Source organism: Seriola aureovittata, chromosome 17 (assembly GCF_021018895.1).
Source record: "Seriola aureovittata isolate HTS-2021-v1 ecotype China chromosome 17, ASM2101889v1, whole genome shotgun sequence".
Taxonomy (NCBI): Eukaryota; Metazoa; Chordata; class Actinopteri; order Carangiformes; family Carangidae; genus Seriola; species Seriola aureovittata.
Genome location: NC_079380.1, coordinates 24742460 through 24763627, shown reverse-complemented (window position 1 = coordinate 24763627; position 21168 = coordinate 24742460). Strand labels below are relative to the sequence as shown.

Genomic DNA, 21168 nt, shown 5'->3' with positions numbered 1-21168 from the left:
ACTAGCTTTTCTCAAGCATTGAACTGCCATATTACTACGCACAAGCTGACCTATGACCCTCAGTGTATCACGCTGCAGATCAGCTGTTTGAGTCAGAAAGAGCTCAGTGAAAGTAGAAGCTCTAATAAATGTGGCTGCTCAACATGAGTTTGTACAGATGGAGCCACAGGTGGAGCTGGCAGAGTTTAAGAGGTGGAGTCACTACGTCTGTATTGAAGCAGCAGCATGTTGTCATTGATATTAATGAAGCTGTTTTCACTCTTTGTATGTGACTGTTTTTAACCTGCTTCCTGTTGGTTCAGGTGTTTGACTTTCATTTTCTAAACTTCTACTTTCTAAAGCTTCTTCAGCTCTGAACAGATGATGAAACACTGAACGCTTCCAAGAAGGAACTTTGTCTCTGAACTCACATCTTTATTCTTTATCCAGATTGAGGAACTGCAGTTTGTCAGAGATCAGCTGTTCTTCTCTGGCCTCAGCTCTGAAGTCCAACCCCTCCCACCTGAAACACCTGAACCTGAACTACAACGAGCTGCAGGATTCAGGAGTGAAGCGTCTGTGTGGTTTTCTGGAGAGTCCAGACTGTCGACTGGAGACTCTGGGGTCAGTTCACTGACTGTTACTGTTGTAGATCTTATATCTTTAATCCACAACTGAAGCTGATTTATCTTCACACAGAACTTGAATCATTTTGAATGAAGTCATTACTGACATTTTAAATAGTGGTTGTCTCATGTTTCCAGTTGTTCTTCTCTCACAATGATTCTTCAGTTTCAGCTCATTTCACTCAGTTGTCATGAATAATGTCTGTTCACTTCAGTTCAACCTTCAGAACTCACACACTGGTATTTCTCTCAGTCAGAGGACTCATGTTTTCTAAATACACTGTAGAAAATGTCCAGTGTGAGTCCTTAAAGTCAATTCATTTTTATGTAGCGTGAATACCACAATTTGAATTTTGCTCTCGTTAAAAGAATGGGGCTCTAGTCCTCAGGGAGGACAATTTGATTAAAATACAGATTGTTTTGATCAATCTCACATCCAAAGATGTGATTTCTCGATTACAGGGATCTCCGATCTTCACTTCAAAGAAACACAGGCAACGACTGGGTTACGTTGATAATATTTATTAACTAACTAAACACAGTAAAATGAACAAGGATAATGACATGAATCTATAACTAATAATAACTATATCTACCAGCTGAACTAGCAGTGATTTGGGCGATGGTGAAAGAGAATGGATTTAGATATGTGTATAGCATCTATTCGTAACGGTGGGGAATTATTAAATCGGGATTAGTCTTATTCCGACATCAACCCAGTTCGGAGCAAAGGATAGAGTTGCCTACTTTGAGTAGCGGAGCGCTGTTGAGATCCTGGCTGGAGCCCCGGAGTTTGGTTGCTAGGCGACGGGGACGCCACGCTCCAAGTGGGTTTCTCTCAGAGATGACGGCCGTTGCCAGGGGTGACGGGCTCTGCCGATGTCTCGGTGGATCAGCTTCGGCGCAGTCTGCCAGCAGACTTTCTTCGTAGGCACTCTCGAGCTCTGGTTAGCCGGTCCTGGTGTGGCGTGTAGCCGGAGGGCCGGAGGTTGACAGCGGAATAAACGCTAGTATTTAACTTAATTTACCAGATAAGTTGGAAGGAGTTGGTGTTGGCCAAACGATGCAAAACCTTCAAAATCTTCTAGACAAAAGTTGGATTTTGTCACAAAAAGAAAAACGACAAAATTACTTATACACACCTGTGTGTGATTCAATTTGGAAGGCTTGGCTTGTTGAAATAGTAAGACAAAAATCGCGCACCAAAGTGTAAGAAGTAAAGTTTAAACTAGAAACGAACGTGAGCTAGTGCGCGAAACGAGACGTAAGAGTTAAGATTGTAAAAAGAGTTGTAAAACGAAGGATTGTAACAGAAGCTATGTAAAAGAAGAGGGGTAAAAGAAGAGCTATATAAAAGAAGAGAGCGAGCCCTGGAGGATCCTGCTGTTTTATCCTCGGGGTGTGTGTAGCTGGGGGGGCTTGACAGTTGTCGCCACCCCTTTGGTCTTCCTTCTCTTTCTTTGTTTCAATAAAGAAAGAGAGAAATAAAACCTTAAGTTAATTTGTTTAATTTGGTTTTACGCGCAAGTGTTGCATATTCTACTCCCACCATGGCCCATTCATTTTGACAACGGCCTATATCAACTACCTAGCTAAAGTTTGGAATATACAAGATAACTAATAACATCATCATGTTTAACAGCACACATAGAATACATGGATCAATGAAAGGATAACAATTTGTAACCACACAAATATATAGCTAAGTTACAATATAAAACAGTAATGTCAGAGTGATGCATTAAGTTTGTCTATTCCTTAATTCCCTAAGGGAAAAAGGGGTCCAGAGTGGTCCTTAGATGGCAGTATTGTAACATGGTGGATATTTACCTTAGAACTAATAAAACCTATCTCAGCCTCCATGTGGGCTACAGAAATGAACTTTGGATCATACTTAAGAGAGTATATACACCACTAAACATCAAATTTGACAGGTTTCCCCCTCAGGGTTTATAGGTCACAAGGTCATGGGGGAGTAAGGGGGGTCAGGAAGGGGGTGGGGTCAGGAGGAGGTTATGCTGACGTAATGTGCTTTCCCAAAGGGTGAGGGGTGTATATTAAAGGACTACGTCATCATCCATACTTGTTAACAAGCAACAAGTCCTGATGACTGTGTGAGAACACATTACCATAAGAGCTCACCCTCTCTTTGTCACACACACACACACACACACATGCTGTGAGTCCACCACCCCTCCCTCTCCTTGTCACACACACACACACACACACACACACACACACACACACACACACACTTCAGCCAAGTATTGATGACTATGTGAGAAACAAAGTTAAAAAGTTCTTAAAACATAGGATCTCTGTGAATCAGCCTATTCACTGGAAAGGCTCATCATCCAAACTTATTAGCAAGCAGCAAGTATTGATGACTGTGTGATAAACAAAGTTAAAAAGTTCTTAAAGCATATTACCGCTGTGAGACAGCTGTTTCAACGGAACAGGTCATCACGCATACGTATTCACAAACAACAAACCCTTTATTGTAGAAAGTTAAACTTTAACAATTTACATGGGTATAAATGCATGTTCTCCTGGGTGTATCAGACGCAGGATTCGTTGAAAACAGACAACACCGACAACATGAGCCACGGTATGAGAAAACTTTATTTTACCACAACCGTTATCGCTTGAAGAAATCATTTTTTTAAAAAAACGTTTAAATATAGCATTTATTTATTTTAGAAAATAAAGTTTCTGCAGAGGTTCACCATCTTCCTCTACAAAACATCACCAGCACATATATCGGTAAGTAATATATTCCCTCTCCCTGAATCACTATTTATTTAATTTGAAAAAGATCTGCGCTCTTCAACTATGATTTATTTACTTATTTAATTTTGTTTTTAAAGTTACCCCCGACGAGCTGGAGGGTCTGTGCTTTACGCAATCAGACTACGGTAATGTTACCATTTGTTTATTTATTTATTTTTTGTTTGTTTTGTTCTTCTATTTAACAACATCAATATCGGAAACGGAATCATTCACTCTCCAACTACCTACAGATTTAATAGACGCTGCTGATGGCTGACGGGTCTGACCCTCAGGCCTCCAACCTTGAATTAATCGTTCAGGTGGTGCAAAACCCCAGAGGGGGTAAGAAACGAAAAGCGGCCAAAACTTTAGACTGCGAAATAATAAATAAAAAAAGGAAACATCTGTACATTGTAAACAATAGGAACGATCAGCTTTGCTTCGTCATCAACTTAGCTCATCTCATTGACCCTCAACTCACGGACAGAGAGGCCGAAGAAAGAGGAATAGAGTTGCAACGTCTCGCCGGTCTGAGTGATCAGACACCGGTGACCTTTAGCGACGTAGGCAAATTAGAAAATATTGTTAATCGTAAAATTGTAGTGTTTTACAGAACCCCTGACAACCGTCCCCTCTCTAAATTTGAAACCAACTTTTCGGATCGGTCTAACCCCCTGTTTCTATTTTTATTCCAAAACCATTACTACGGAATAAAAAATATAAAAGCCTTTTTAGGGGTCAGGCACATCTGTCACTATTGTTATAGAAGCTATGAAAATCCCCACTCGCATCACTGCAAAGGTTTCTGCTCCGTCTGCAACGACCCCGCCTGCGTTAAACAAAAGTCAGCCCCCGTACTCTGCGGCGATTGTCACAGGACGTGTCGCACGCCCTCTTGTTTTACCAGGCATAAAGAACCAAAACTAGCACCCATAAACCAAACGTACGTCAGCACTTGCGATCTGATAAAAAGATGTCTGGAATGTAAAAAAATGTACCATGTAGCTAGCGGTAATGGTATTGATCGTCATGAGTGTATGAAGCCTAAATGTAAAATCTGCGGTGAGAAATTGCTCGGCGTCGACGATCACCAATGCTACATTCAGAGTGTTCCACCAGCCACACAACACAGTGAGAAATTGATTTTCTATGATTTTGAAACATTTCTCAATCAGGACGGCAACCACGTCCCTTTTCTGGTGTGTACAAAAACACTGAACGGTGTGGAGTGGGCCTCTTATGGTCTACAGTGCGCCAGAGACTTTGTCCTGCACTTCAGAAGACCATTTTACCAGGGAACTAAGTTCATAGCCCACAACGCAAAAGGTTTTGACAGCTACTTGGTCCTTAACAGCATGGTAGAGCTGGGTTTAGAACCCTCTCTCATCATGCAAGGAAGTAAAATCCTCAGCTTCACAGATACCGATTATGATTTAAAATTTATCGACTCTCTGTGTTTCCTCACCATGCCTCTCAGCGCTATGCCCAAAGCGTTAGGTTTCGGCGATCAAACCAAGGGCTACTTCCCTCACAGGTTCAGCTCCAAGGAGCGCTTAAATTACATCGGGCGCTACCCGCCTGAGAGTGATTATGGCATAGAAAGCATGACGGCTCAGAGGCAGGAAGAGTTCCGCGACTGGTATAGTAACGCCAGTCGCGGTGTTTTTAACTTTGAGAGGAAGCTCGGTACTATTGTAAAAAGGACGTCGATATTCTCGCTGAAGGCTGCGTCCGGTTCAGGAATCAGTTTCTCGTCGACACAGGCGTGGACCCTTTCAGCTGCATTACCATCGCATCGGCATGCATGAAGGTCTTTCGCACAAATTTCCTGCCTCCTAAAACCTTAGCCATACCCTCACCCGATGACTGTAGAAGACAGTGTAAACTATACTCCAACGCCTCCATCCAGTGGTTAGGGTGGGTAGCACACAGCCAAAACATCTTTATCCAGCATGCCTTAAACAGGGGAGAGAAGCAGATCGGCCCTTACTCTGCAGACGGCTATGCCGAAATCAACGGTGAAAAGTATGTTTGGGAGTTTCTGGGGTGCTTTTACCACGGCTGTCCGACGTGTTTTCAACCTCATGAAACCTGTCCTCTGACGGGGGCCCCCTTCGAGGAGCTTCATGCGGCCACCGTGGAGAGATTACAGAAGCTAAAGTGTGTTTACGGCGTCCGCACAGTCGTCATGAGAGAACACGACTGGACAGAGATGAAAAAATCCCACCCCGGGGTGAAAAGGTTTCTCAAGGACTTTCAGGCACCCGAACCTCTCTCCCCTCGCCAAGCTCTTTATGGAGGCAGGACGAGCGCCGTGAGACTGAGGTATACGACGGGGCCTAATGAAACCGTGCGGTACGTGGACGTCACTTCACTGTACCCGTACGTTAACTGTAGCTTTCCTTACCCGCTAGGTCACCCTACCATCATCCACAAAGACTTTGACGAGCCTCAAAATTACTTTGGGTTGATCAGGGCCGTCGTCTATCCTCCACGCAGGCTGTTTTTCCCCGTTTTACCTTACAGAACCTCTAGGGGTAAACTGGTTTTCACCCTTTGCCGTACCTGCGCCGAGATCAACAACCAGCAGGGTCCTTGCAGACACGACGAGGAGGCCAGAGCACTGACGGGGGTTTGGGTGACGGTTGAACTTAACAAGGCTCTAGAGTTGGGGTACAGAGTCGCCAAGATCACAGAAGTGTGGCACTTTGACAGACGCTGTGACTCCATTTTTGTCAAGTACATGCACACCTTTCTCAAAGGTAAGCAGGAAGCTTCGGGCTACCCACCCGAGGCCTCCGATCAGCAAAGCAGAGAAAAGTACATCCAGGACTATCGAGTCAATCAGGGCATTCAGCTAGACGCCAGCAAAATCGCGGTGAACCCGGCCAAGAGACAGGTGTCTAAGCTGTGTCTCAACAGCTTCTGGGGTAAGTTTGCTCAGAAAACTAATTTGACGCAAACCAGCCTCGTCAGCGATTCTGAAGAGTTTTTCCGTTTTCTGTTTTCGGGACAGTATAAAGTTCAGTACTTTACTTTTCTCAACGATAAAACTGCCATCATTCAATGGAACTACAGCGAGCGTTGCGTCGTGCCCCCAGGCAGAGCCAATAATGTATTCATCGTTGCGTTCACCACCGCCTACGCCCGCCTCAAGCTGTACGGTTATATGGAACGGTTAGGACAGAACGTTCTCTATACGGACACCGACAGCTTGATCTACGTGGTGAAAGACGGGGAGTCCCCCTTGGAGCTGGGTAATTACCTGGGGGACTTGACGGACGAGCTGGGGGGTGATAGCATCCAAGAATTTGCGGCGGCCGGTCCCAAGAGTTACGGGTACCAGACCAGAAACGGTAAGAAAGCAGTGTTGCGTGTCAAGGGTATCACGCAGACCCGGGAAAGCTGTGAGCGGGTCAACTTTGACGGTATCAAGGAACTAGTGGAGGGTTACCTGAAAGACTCGCAAGAGGGCGTGATTGAGACTCCTCAGCGTAACATTAGAAGAGATAAAAAGAGCTTTTCACTGAAGGATTCAACATTTCTAAAAAAGTTTAGAGTGGTGTATGACAAAAGACGTCTCTTTAGCGACGGGACGACTTTGCCATTCGGGTATTAGAATTTTAAAAAAAAAAGAAAATTTCACACCTCACTGTTACGGAGGAGATTGATTTTGATCCTAGACTCACTGTGCCTTTTTCATGTTTGGTTGTGGGACCCAGTGGATGTGGGAAAACTTATTTTGTAAAAAATGTACTGGAAAACCTCAATCATGTCATGGATGCTGTACCGGAAAACATTGTGTGGATTTATACTTCATTTCAACCTATGTATGCTGAACTGCAAAAGATGAATAAAAATATTAAATTGGTGGAAGGGCTACCTGATTCTTTTGAAGACTCGAACCTGTTTCCTCCCGACCAGAAGCATCTGATCATTTTGGACGACGTTATTTTTCAAGCCTCCGACCACCCTGAAGTGGTCAGACTTTTCACCCAGTACAGACATCATAGAAAAATGAGCGTTATGATGCTGACCCAGAATGTATTTCACCGAGGCAAACACAGTCGTACCATTAGTCTGAACAGCAATTATCTGGTGATGTTTAAAAACCCTCGGGACAAGTTACAGGTAAATATATTGGCTCATCAAATCTTCCCCTCACAAAAAGCCTTTTTCCTGGAAAGCTTTGAAGACGCCACCAGAGACCCCCACGGTTATTTAATCGTCGACCTCACACCCTCCTGCCCAGAACGGTACAGACTGAGGACGGGCATACTTCCTCACCAGTGGCCGACCGTCTACGTTCCCAAAACGAAGTCTGCGTAAAAAAAAAAATTTAAAAAAAAAAAATGTCGGCCCGTATAAAAAGGAACGCTCCCTTACTACAAGCTCTGTACCAGGCCACGCCTCAGAAACAACGAGACATTCTCACCCACTGCTCCCCTGATTTTCTCAAAGCTCTGTGCGAGATTGCCTTAAATGTCTTGAAAGGGAACATTCCTCTATCTCCTTCTCAATACAAAAAACTAAAGAGGCAGAAGAAAATTATCAGACTGCTGGCAGATAAAAACACCGGTTTAAAACGCAAACAGCTGGCTCTAAAGAAACAGTCGGGCGGCTTTCTTTTACCGCTGCTTTCGGCCGTCGTGCCCATCATCGGTAACCTTCTAGGGGGACTCGCTAGTAGACGATAAAATGTCTCTGAGGACGACCCAGAAAATGTTTCTCGTCTCACCGCAGCAGCTGAGCCGTCTGACTCGACCGGAGCCGTCCATCAGACAAACGGCAGAAGACGATTTGGAATGCGAAAATGAGAGCGATATTAAATGAACCGGGATTGAGTTCGGACGAAAAAGTTAAGAAATACAACGCTCTGCTGCAGAGATATCTCACTCTGATTAAACAAGGCCAGAACGACGAGCCTCGAGTTACTTTGACTCTGCATCGTGACCGGTCGAGCGATGACGCGACAGCCGTTCAGGCTGAGCCTGAGCAGCGCGAGGTCCGAGACGTTTCCCAACCCGACCGGGAGGACTTGGATGAAACGGGCTACGATGTGGTCAAAAGCCTTCCCCAACGCAATCGCAAAAACGCAGAGTACATCATGAAGAAATTATCCAAAGGTGACGGTGGTTGGACTTCGACGGGGGAGTTGGTTTATAAGGGCGAGGTTGTGAAAGGGTCTCATATGATCGATTTATTTAAAAACCTTTCACTCTCTTATAAAAAGAAAACCCATACCCCACCCCCTACAGGATGGATGACTTTCTTGAGTACTCTGAGGGAACTCAACATCCCCTTATCCTCCGTGGGTAACCCTCGAGCTCGTGAACAATACCGCCGGCTAAGAACAAGCGGAGCTCAGGTCGGTTTTGAAGAAGAAAAAGAAGAAGAAGAAGAAGAGGAGTCTCCGGCGGTTGCTCGAGGCATACAGCGAGGGAGTAATAAAAAGAGAAAAACTCAGGTAGATGAAGAAGAAGAACAAGAACAAGAAAAAGAACTAGAGACTAAACGACGTAAAATAAAAATGTCGTCGCAGTGGATCAACTTCTCCTAACAAACATTAGTAAGAAACGAATCATATTTTTTCTGTCTTTTCTCAATAAAGTCTTTATTTACTTCATTTTGAGTCTACGATACATTTTTTATTGAATAATACTACAATACTACGTAGGAATAAAAAAACAAAAAACAAAAAACATAAGGTTGTCACAAGTTGTAGCAATCTTTAAACATTTGTAAAGAGCAAGTAGTATGGTTAAAAGATGCTGAGCTACAGTTTCTGATACAACGTTGATATTTTTTCACAAAGTTGGTAACCTCTAGGTCATTTTTTACTGCATCGTCGTTATACAGAGACAATACTTGTTCAAAAGATAAACCGCAGGCCCTATGACAGAGATAATAAACGCAGTGCTGACCGCAGGCGGTGGACAAGGGTTGTTGAAACTGACGATCGTGGTACAGTATCTTTTTAGAACGGTTTTCCAAAAACTGTAAGATGCTCGAGGGATAATGATCAAAGTCCGGAGGAAATCCGTAAGAGTCAAAAAAAGTGGCTACGCCGTCCTCTTCCAGAGTCAGAGATAACCAATGCTCTCCGGGCATATGCGTGGGGTGGGTGTTGACGATAAAGTAAGCCGGGGCTCTGAACGAAGGACTCAGCAACGGCAGCTGGTCGGAAGCCCACACGCCGCAAAATACATTTCCTAACAAACGATGCAAGAGATTTTCCAGTTGATGGTTATCCATTTTAATTATTCCGTCTTAATAATAATCCACCAACACTTGTCTTTTAGAGTTGATCTCCAGAATGGAGTCGTAACAAGCGTAGACGATCAGAGTGGTGGTATGTGGTAGCGGTACTCTGAATCTCATCTCCAGTCTTAAATTCCCATTGTGTACGGGGGACAGAGCGTCGTTGTCTTCCCCCGGGTTGAGATTAAACACAAACAGAGAGTACCCCGCGTTAAATTCTTCGCGGTTGATGCTCAGAGGTAAATCTTTCAGATGTCTCCCCGTGGCGATAAACATGTTGTAAAACTCTCTGACCGAAATCCCGTTGTTAAACTGGGGCTGGAAAGCCTTAGCCGGAACCTGTCTGCCGTCCTGACAGAGGGCCAGATATTCCACATCGTTGTGGAGAAAATTGAAGGGTGACAGGTCTCTTCTCCCCGTGAAGGCTTCGTGGTTTACCATACCCAAAACCACGTATTTGGGTATAGCTCCCAGAAAGAGATTCTCCTGGTTACATATCCTGGAATTCTGCGGGATGGAGTAGGTTTTCACATTGACGCGCGACAGGGGGTAGAGCGCGTTCCCCCTCAATAAAGCCGTCGCGTGACCTAAGCGCACGGCGGGTGAAACGGTGACTTTTTTGACAAACAGAGAGGCCCCTAATATTCTCAAACGGAAAGCGGAGTCGCGGGCTCCCATGAGGCTGAAGGCGTCGCTGGTGCGGGTCAGTTTAACTCTCATATCTACCGAATTCAAAAGGAGCCTCTCACAGAAAAATACATCCCCGTGGAGAGGACCCAGCAGGTGTACTTCTCTGGAATTGGCGGTAAAGGCGGCTCTCTTATTTAATCCTCTGTTAGGACCATTATTGGTTACGATGGAGTCTAAGGCTCCTGTCGTATCTTTAAAAAATAGCCCTGCGGAGAATTGACTTTCCAGCGTGTCACCAGAAAAGTTGAGCAGAGTTTCGATCATGGCTCTGTAGGGGTGCGTGGCGCTAGACTGCGAGATCAATCGATCCCCCAGAGTAACGTCGCACTGGCTGAAGATTGTATTCAGAGGGTAATTGATGAGACCCACCGCCGCGTCGTTTGGTAGGTCGGTCCCATCGGCGGCGGTAATTTTTACGCGAAGATGCAACAAGGTATCATTCAGGTCCAGATACTTTTCTCCATCTCCGGGGATAAAGAACTCGATGGGGCCTCCGTCTGTGATGGCGGACAGAGGTAAAATTTCTGTGTAAACCTTGTTTTCTACAGACAACTGCGTCATGGGGGCTGAAAATAAATCCAGTTCAGCCAAGGTACACTCGGGCGATTTCTGATGTAAAAGAGCCATGTTGTTTTTGTTTGTTTCTTTATTTTTTTTTTTTAAAAGATATCCAAGCTCCGAGCAGACTTCCTCCCTTTAGGCCTGCGTTTGCCGACTGATTTCCTCTTTGGAACGTCCCGGCGTTTTTTAGATGTTGTGAGCACACGCTCCCCCGGCGGCCTCCTCCTCGATCTGCGCGATAAGATCATAATTCCTCCGGATCCCTCTTGAGCGTTGTTATTGATCACTTTCCCCACCGTACGGCTTATCACGTCGGAGGCGATGTTAGAAGCGGCCGATTTAAGGTGAGGTTTAGCGATGGCAAAACCTTTTCTCAGCAGAGGGGATACGAAACGAAACAATTTCGAGAATATAGAACCTACGCCTCGGCCGTACATGACCGGTGCTCCATAAAAACCGGGTAGAGCGCCCCCTACTTGACTTTCATAATAACTCACAAAGCGATGAGGATCCTCTCTCAGACGTATGTGAGCCATGTTTTATTTTTTTTTTTTCACAGAGGACGTTGAGAGGTAGCGGGTCTAAAATGTAATTTAACGACGGTTTTACCGAAGGTGAAATTGATGGGTGAGTTCTGATCCGTTTTAATCTCTACGTGAATGTTTTCAATGTGATTCTTTGCCACAGGCAGATAGTAGGCTGGGTTAAAATAGTGAGTGATGATGTCGCCGTAAGTTCCTTTTACGTCCACGATTCTCAGCAGAGGAGCGTAAGCGTCACCTACCAACTGATGCCGTACCACATCACTATAACAGTAGAGATGATAAAACCCCGCTTTTATATCCGCCGGATAGGGTGACATCCTCTCCTCAAAGGTGACCCATTCTCCGGGTTTTACCCCCATTATGTAAGCCAAGGGAGGTTGAAATCGCAGATGATACTTACCTCCCGCATGATATTCAAATCTTTTTTGAATGGCGCTATAGTTTAGGTGAATATCAGATCCTATTTTTTTAAGAAAGGCGTTCACCTCGTTCGCGAGTTGATTCACGTTAGAGTAATAGCCTCCTCTAATCTTTTGACGACGGATCTCCGTCTGCGTGTACAGGGGTTTCTCTCTCCATTCAAAGTGGCCTGACTCTATGGGAAGGTTAAACCAGGTGTGAGGGTATGAAATCTCGGTCAAAGCCACCTGCCAAGGACCCTCTAAATCAATATGTTGGGCTAAATCCACGTGGAAACTGGAGCCGGTATTATTTTTAAATACCCCGAGGCTGGCGTTGGAGGGGAGGGTGACGTAAAACCCCTCGCTCAGACGCTGATCCATAGTGTTGCGGTAGAATGAAGACCCCGGCCTCGACGCGCGCAGCTTTTATACATCCTTCAGCTCCGAGGCCTTGACCCAGCTGTTGAATTTCTCGGGCCAGTTTTTCCAGCGTACAAAAACCTTTTTTTCACCCCTGACGGTACGCCGCTTCAGAATTTCTTCCACTCCGTACAGTCTGTCTTTAGCCATTTTTACTTTCTGCAGCTCCGCCTCGTAAAACGAGCCCTGTATAGGTTCTCCGTCATAATCTTGGAGCCTGTATACGGGGGGAGAACGAGGAATGCTGTCGGAGACTGTAAACACTTCGTCCGTAAAACTCTGCTCGTATTTTTTATCAAACACGCCTCTCAGCTTGGATATTCTGACAAAATCCCCCTTCTTGAACTTCATCTTTACCTTGTCCGTGTGCCGGGAGGGAAACGTACCGTACAGGTTTTGAAACACTTGGTAGGCGTTCTCAGAGGTCACCTGCATAGGCGTCATTTTTATACTTTTGTGATAGCTGTGGTTATAGCTTTTCACCAGATCTTGTAAGACGTTGAGGTATCGTCGGGTGTTGTTGGCCGTAAAATATCTCCACATTCTAGTTTTTAAAGTACGATTAAATCTTTCAATCACCGAGGCCTTCAGGTCACTGGCTGTGGCAAAATGAACTATACTGTGTTTCTTCATCAAAGCCTCAAACTTTTTGTTAAAAAATTCTTTACCGGCATCCGTTTGCAGTTTTTCTCGTTTCTGACTGTCTTTGAAGACGCATTCAAAAGCCGTCACCACCTCGTCGGCTGTTTTTTTCTTCAGAGCATGTACGTAAGCCTTTTTTGAAAATACATCTATGACCGTTAATAAATACTTGAACCCGTCGTTATGTTCCTCCAAGGCTTGCATGTCACAGAGGTCGGCTTGAAATTGGTTTAAAGGCCTAGGTACAAAAACTCTGTTTCTGGTAAAATGTGTTCTGGCTGGTTTGTGCAGAGTGTAAGCGTCCTGCTCCGATAAAAAATCGGTGACGGTTTCGAGCTTGACTTTCTCCCCCCTTTCATCATGCACACCCCTGCGGAGTCGTTCTACTCCTCCGAAGCTACCCGGATGGGCTGGGTTGTAATACACTCTTTTCATGAGCCGTTTCTCAGCCATCCTACCTTCTAAGACCTCCGAGGTTTTACTGAACAATAATGACGTTGTGCGGCTTCTTTATTTTTTTATTGTTCGGAAACAGAGCATAACACAAGATGCAGTAATGTAAAATACAAAAATCAAGTAACGGTTATCAAAGTAAAACTATACATACAATATGAAAAAAATCGAGTAACGGTTATCAAGGTAAAAAAACTACACATATAATATGAAAAAATCAAGTAACGGTTATCAAGGTAAAAAAAAACAATACACAATATGAAAAAACTAACTTTTTTATCACTTTTAAAGCTAGGTATAAAATCGAGTTACCAAAGTAGGTATGTATAACATTGTGTAATCTCCTCAATTCAATCATGGCAATTCATCATCAAGCTAATGACCTTTCCAGTAGTCGGTTACCGATCGAAGTTGTCCAATTTTCACCACATCATCTCCGACCAGATTGTCGTACATTTCATGGATGGCATTGTTGATCCACTTCTCCGCTTTCAACTCGTGTAAAAGAGTCTCTGCCACGCATCTAACCTTGTCGCCTTGAGCTCGGATGTTGCGAAGGGCGAGCAAACGTTGAATAGCAGGAATGAACCGAGGGCTGCAGAGTAGCTTCATCAGCCCGTGAAAGTTGTCCCGGTAGAAATCTTCTTCGAGCACTTCCAGACACGGGTGTTCTCTCTGGCTAGGATGGTTGACGCTACACCCGAAGCAGTTTTCACGCCGGTACTTGTGAAGACTCAGGTTGAGCAGATGGAATACGGCTGACTTTACAGCGTTGATGAACACCGATGACACCCAGCCGTCGATTTCATCCCCCGAGCCTTGAGCCCCGTCCGGCGAAGTTGGAGGAGGAGAGGGAGGTAATGCCGGGGAGGAGGTTCGTTGAGAGGCTGGAACCTCACAGTCCTCGATGCCATCGTCCGCTACGTCCGAGCCGTCATCCGCTACGTTCGAGGCGATGGGGACCGTGAAGAGTCCTCGATACCTTCGTCCGACCCGTAGGACGGAGGTGAGGGGGATTGTGGAAGGGTTGGAACCTGAGAGTCGTCGATGTCGAGGTCCTCTATATCCGACCCGGAGAGGGATGAGGAGGCGGAAGAGGAGGAGGAGCCGCTAGGTGGTTCACGCGGACCTGGAGAGTGATCCGGAGATCGACTCTGGGGTTCATCCTCGACCGTCTGTGGTGGGGTGGAGGGGGAGTAGGACGAAGAGGCCTCCGTACCCTGGGACCCGTTCCTCCAGCAGGATAATAGACATTTTTGTCGGTAGCACCGCATCTTGTCAGAAGTGTTGATCGTCCGGAGGGTATCGGAAAGTCTCTTGGCGCTCTCCTTATATCCTTGTAGAGGTACGGCTAATAGGAAAAGGGGTGGGGTTGAGGGTGACGAAGGTGCAGTCTAGAATAACAGAGTTTTTTTCACCGCCACTGTGTCTCTCCAGTTACGACAGCTGTGGAAGAGAGAGCTAATTTTTTCAGCTATTTCTTCCATCTTTTCCACCCAGACAGTGTAAGGCAGAGCCAGCAATGTGCGGAATACGCCGCAATCTGAATTAAAACACTCCAAGACAAAGCTCTCCGCAGCATTGTTGTTCCCTGATGTGCGCAAGCTGGCACGGAGGAACCATCGACCGGATGCTACGGTTTTCGACTGCCACACGGCGCTGAAAATGATCTTTTTCTGAGAAAGTTCGACGTCGGTGGGAAAAGATTGCACTTTGGCACGTTTAGCCGGTGCAGGTTCATCTTCCTCCGCTTCGTCCTGACACGGGGGTTGCCTGGCGCCACCGAGTCCCTGGCGCGGTACCACATATTTCAACACCGCCCAGTCGTTGGAAGTCAGCGTAGCTGCGGCTGTGTGTGATTCTAGCGTTTCATCATCATCCAGCTGGTACATACACAGTTCTCCCGTCTCGTACCTGAACACGTACCCCCAGCGCCCGCACATTCCGTAGGGTGCTAGAGACCATTCCTCCCGCAGCGACTCGGACGGTGGCATCTGGGTTCGACATAGATAAACTATGTTTCTCTGAGGCGCCTTCCCAAACGAAGGTAATTCTTGAAAGAGCGTTATAGGCGTCTCGCTAATAAGCGATGTGGATGTGAATAGCCTCTTGGCTGTCTTATGCCGTGGACCCTCCATTTCTTCTTTGCACGTGTCCGGAACCACGTTCCCGATGATATTGTTGGCTGCAGCGGAATTAGACATTCTCAGAAGCGTTTGTTTCTTGTTTTTTTGTTTGTTTTTTTTTTTTCTGTCATCCCTGATGTCAGATTCTGGCTCTTAAGGAATCCTAGTCGGCATATTCCCCGCCCCCTTTTCAGCCTCCCAATTTCATTGGTTCGCTCAGAGGAGGGACTTTTTCTGTGAATCTTTAGCGGAAACTTTATTTTCTAACATAAATAAATAAATGCTATATTTAAACGTTTTTTATTTCTTCAAACGATAACGGGGTTGGTAAAAAATATACTATTTGGTTTGTTTCTTGACACATTTCAGTTGTAGAGAACAGTGTAGGATTCAATTTTGGTATGATATTTTTTAAAACAAAGTATTCTGCAGGATAAGGCTCCCACAGCATGTCCTGCACTTCGTTGCTAGCGCTGTAGTATCGCTCGTGATCATCTTCCACCGATTGCCGTGTACGTAAACACAGGGACTTGTAATATTGGCCTGCTATGTCCATTTCTGACTCTGTGTCCGGTTCTATGGATCTTTAAACCATCAACCCTCAGGTTGTCTCTGTATATAATGGGGGACCCTTGGCTGAATTGTGTGTGTGTGTGTGTGTGTGTGTGTGTGTGTGTGTGTGTGTGTGTGTGTGTGAGACAAAGAGAGGGTGAGCTCTTATGGTAATGTGTTCTCACACAGTCATCAGGACTTGTTGCTTGTTAACAAGTATGGATGATGACGTAGTCCTTTAATATACACCCCTCACCCTTTGGGAAAGCACATTACGTCAGCATAACCTCCTCCTGACCCCACCCCTTCCTGACCCCCCTTACTCCCCCATGACCTTGTGACCTATAAACCCTGAGGGGGAAACCTGTCAAATTTGATGTTTAGTGGTGTATATACTCTCTTACTTAGTTGAAATCTTTCCAGAGTAATACTGCATGAATTACCTGGTGATAGGACGTTTGGTTTAATGACATTTCAATCATGCTTTATAAGATGTGGAATAGTTCATCAATCCGGCTTGGAATGTAGGATGGTTTTATGGCGGGGGTCTGTGGTTCCTCGTGAGACCCCCCTTTGGGTAAGAAAGGTGTTAAAGGTGAGAGTGTTGTTTTCTCTTGTGAGAGAAAATGAGTCAGGAGTGCGAATCCTGGTGGTTTAGCACCTTGATGGCTAAATGTTCCTTTTCATGTTATTTGATAAGAGGTGGCACCCTCCTATCAATCCCAGATGAGTGTCAGGGATGAAACATGAATTCATTGTCAGTCTGTGGGGGAGAGTTGTGTTTGTCTCCCATTTGGTGCAGGAGTGTTAGTTCAGAATGAGTTCGATGAGCTAGCCATAAATTCCGATGGTATCTTCACAAGCTAGTCTATTGGTGAGGGGAACTCATTTCGTCCCTGTTTTCTATCCATGTGATGGTTTGATGATGGGAAAGTGGACATGGGAGGCTCCCCATATCCTCCAGAGCACCCCAGTGTCCTTACCATAAATCTGGTGTCTGGTCACTGGCGTCCACCAGTGTCCGCTACATTTATCACAACAACATACAGAAGATCCTCAGAACTAATATTTGTACAAAAACACTGAAATTCAACTGATGAAGAAAAATCTTTTCTTTTCTTTGAAGTGAATTTAAATGAACTTTAACACAAGTGTGAACATTGTTGTATTTTTTCTAACAGTTGAATTGACGTGTTGAATGTGTTGAAGAGAAAAGCACCACACTGTTGGTTTCACATGTTTCACTCCATTAACTGCAAATCTTGTTGTTTAGTAAAGTGTCTGTGAATGTTTGGAAAGAAGCCGACAAATAAAATGTGTCATGATTATTATTGTTAGGAGCAGTAGAAGTTTCTGCTGAACATTTCCAAAGTCTTCCATTAAATCATCTGTTTTATTCACTTCTTTTATTCTTTATTCAGATTGTGGGACTGCAGTTTGTCAGAGATCAGCTGTTCTTCTCTGGCCTCAGCTCTGAAGTCCAACCCCTCCCACCTGAAACACCTGGACCTGACTAACAACGAGCTGCAGGATTCAGGAGTGAAGCGTCTGTGTGGTTTTCTGGAGAGTCCAGACTGTCGACTGGAGACTCTGGAGTAAGTTCACTGACTGTTACTGTTGTAGATCTTATATCTTTAATCCACAACTGAAGCTGATTTATCTTCACACAGAACTTTTTTCATTTTGAATGAAGTCATTACTGAGATTTTAAATAGTGGTTGTCTCATGTTTCCAGTTGTTCTTCTCTCACAATGATTCTTCAGTTTCAGCTCATTTCACTCAGTTGTCATGAATAATGTCTGTTCACTTCAGTTCAACCTTCAGAACTCACACACTGGTATTTCTCTCAGTCAGAGGACTCATGTTTTCTAAATACACTGTAGAAAATGTCCAGTGTGAGTCCTTAAAGTCAATTCATTTTTATCACAACAACATACAGAAGATCCTCAGAACTAATATTTGTACAAAAACACTGAGATTCAACTGATGAAGAAAAAACTCTTCTTTTCTTTGAAGTGAATTTAAATGAACTTTAACACAAGTGTGAACATTGTTGTATTTTTTCTAACAGTTGAATTGACGTGTTGAATGTGTTGAAGAGAAAAGCACCACACTGTTGGTTTCACATGTTTCACTCCATTAACTGCAAATCTTGTTGTTTAGTAAAGTGTCTGTGAATGTTTGGAAAGAAGCCGACAAATAAAATGTGTCATGATTATTATTGTTAGGAGCAGTAGAAGTTTCTGCTGAACATTTCCAAAGTCTTCCATTAAATCATCTGTTTTATTCACTTCTTTTATTCTTTATTCAGATTGATTGATTGCAGTTTGTCAGAGATCAGCTGTTCTTCTCTGGCCTCAGCTCTGAAGTCCAACCCCTCCCACCTGAAACACCTGGACCTGACTAACAACGAGCTGCAGGATTCAGGATTGAAGGGTCTGTGTGGTTTTCTGGAGAGTCCAGACTGTCGACTGGAGACTCTGAGGTCAGTTCACTGACTGTTACTGTTGTAGATCTTATATCTTTAATCCACAACTGAAGCTGATTTATCTTCACACAGAACTTGAATCATTTTGAATGAAGTCATTACTGACATTTTAAATAGTGGTTGTCTCATGTTTCCAGTTGTTCTTCTCTCACAATGATTCTTCAGTTTCAGCTCATTTCACTCAGTTGTCATGAATAATGTCTGTTCACTTCAGTTCAACCTTCAGAACTCACACACTGGTATTTCTCTCAGTCAGAGGACTCATGTTTTCTAAATACACTGTAGAAAATGTCCAGTGTGAGTCCTTAAAGTCAATTCATTCATTCATTTATCATCTTTTCTGTGTTTGAAGTTCCTGATGAGCATCTTCCAAAGTTTTCCATTAAATCTTCTGTAATTTGTGATGAAAACAGTTTGTGTTCAGTTTAATTTGTTTAGTTTTGTTTCCTGAGCTGATCTGCAGGACAGAGACCAGGACCAAGAAAGACCTTTATCCTGGATCAGGACTGGATCTTTAAAGTCTGATCCAGTTCATTCATGAATCAAAGTGTTGTGGTCAGTTTTTAGTCCAACAGGTCTGATCAGATATTGATTCTGTATTGACAGACTGTTCTGAGGTCAGCAGCAGCTGATGAATCAGTGTTGACATGAAGAGGTGTATGAATGTTGTGCTGACATGTGGATGATGTGTGTAGAAGGCTGACATTATGATGATCCACAACAACAGAAGGACAAAGTCCCTCTGCTCATTTTAGACAAAGATCATTGATTAGGACAAAACTGATCGATTATCAATGATTTTATCTACATCTTTATTCTTTATTCAGATTGAGTCACTGCAGTTTGTCAGAGATCAGCTGTTCTTCTCTGGCCTCAGCTCTGAAGTCCAACCCCTCCCACCTGAAACACCTGGACCTGAGTCTCAACAAGCTGCAGAATTCAGGAGTGAAGCGTCTGTGTGGTTTTCTGGAGAGTCCAGACTGTCGACTGGAGACTCTGAGGTCAGTTCACTGACTGTTACTGTTGTAGATCTTATATCTTTAATCCACAACTGAAGCTGATTTATCTTCACACAGAACTTGAATCATTTTGAATGAAGTCATTACTGACATTTTAAATAGTGGTTGTCTCATGTTTCCAGTTGTTCTTCTCTCACAATGATTCTTCAGTTTCAGCTCATTTCACTCAGTTGTCATGAATAATGTCTGTTCACTTCAGTTCAACCTTCAGAACTCACACACTGGTATTTCTCTCAGTCAGAGGACTCATGTTTTCTAAATACACTGTAGAAAATGTCCAGTGTGAGTCCTTAAAGTCAATTCATTTTTATCACAACAACATACAGAAGATCCTCAGAACTAATATTTGTACAAAAACACTGAGATTCAACTGATGAAGAAAAAACTCTTCTTTTCTTTGAAGTGAATTTAAATGAACTTTAACACAAGTGTGAACATTGTTGTATTTTTCTAACAGTTGAATTGACTTGTTGATTGTGTTGAAGAGAAAAGCACCACACTGTTGGTTTCACATGTTTCACTCCATTAACTGCAAATGTTGTTGTTTAGTAAAGTGTCTGTGAATGTTTGGAAAGAAGCCGACAAATAAAATGTGTCATGATTATTATTGTTAGGAGCAGTAGAAGTTTCTGCTGAACATTTCCAAAGTCTTCCATTAAATCATCTGTTTTATTCACTTCTTTTATTCTTTATTCAGATTGTGGAGCTGCAGTTTGTCAGAGATCAGCTGTTCTTCTCTGGCCTCAGCTCTGAAGTCCAACCCCTCCCACCTGAAACACCTGAACCTGAACTACAACAAGCTGCAGGATCCAGATGTGAAGCAGCTGTGTGATCTTGAGGAGAGTCCAGACTGTCGACTGGAGACTCTGAGGTCAGTAAAAGGGGCGGAGTCAGTCCTTGCTGCTTCCATCATATTGTACTAAACACAGTATCAGAGCAAAGAATAAATACTGTGTACAAGCTGTAAACAAGAGAAAGTTGAGTGGTAGAACAGACAATGTGTGGAGAAGGGAATTAAAGGTGCAGGATCGCTGTAAACCTGTGTGGAGGCTGTTTTATAAACCGCCTTTAAACAAGAGGTCAGGTGATCTGCAGTGGAGAATCCTGCAGGGAGCGCTGGCTGTCAACAGCTTGGTCTCTAAGATCAATCCCACAGTGTCTTTTAAATGTCCTTTCTGTCAGGAAACAGAAACTGTTTTTCACTGTGTCCTAAAATGTAAAAGACTTGAAGTTCTGTTTGAGGCTCTGAAAACTGTGTTTTTAAACTGTGGTGAGAGTTTGTGTGAAACTGCTTTTATTTTTGGTGCTGGCTACAAAAAAGAAAATGCAAAAAAATGGCAACTGTTGAACTTTGTAGTGGGACAGGCCAAACTGTCCATTTATAAAAGCAGGAAGAACAAAGTAGAAGGTGTTTCAGGTGGGGAGCTGCTGTCTGTGTTTAAGTCGCTGGTGAAAGCAAGAATCACAGCAGACTTCAGGTTTTACGTACTCATGAACAATGTTGATGAGTTTCGGTCCCAGTGGTGTTTCACTGCAGCTCTCTGTTCTGTTGTTGAGGGGAAGCTGATTTTTAACTCTGTGTTTTTATGAGGTTTTTATAAACCATGTTGGTTGGTTTTGTCTAATCTGAGGATTA

The 21168-nt window shown here is 44.0% G+C and overlaps 1 protein-coding gene across 31 annotated transcripts in view; it reads left to right on the top strand.

Moving 5' to 3' along the window:
- The window catches only part of LOC130185241 (NLR family CARD domain-containing protein 3-like), a 100150-nt gene that overhangs the window by 7524 nt on the left and 71458 nt on the right, over positions 1-21168 (top strand). The window contains exons 6-8 of one of the 31 annotated variants that reach the window (XR_008830117.1): positions 430-603; positions 17447-17620; positions 18337-19514. The exons of 25 other annotated variants lie outside the window; for them this stretch is intronic. Coding sequence is in view for 4 of the 6 variants with exons in the window: in XM_056401597.1 (XP_056257572.1) it covers positions 430-603; positions 17447-17620; positions 20230-20455 (574 nt within the window). In the remaining 2 variants the exon portion in view is untranslated. Of the gene's footprint in view, positions 1-429; positions 604-17446; positions 17621-18336; positions 19515-20229; positions 20470-21168 lie in introns of those variants that run through there. 5 more of the 31 variants (XM_056401597.1, XR_008830118.1, XM_056401600.1 and 2 more) reach the window with 5 other exon arrangements.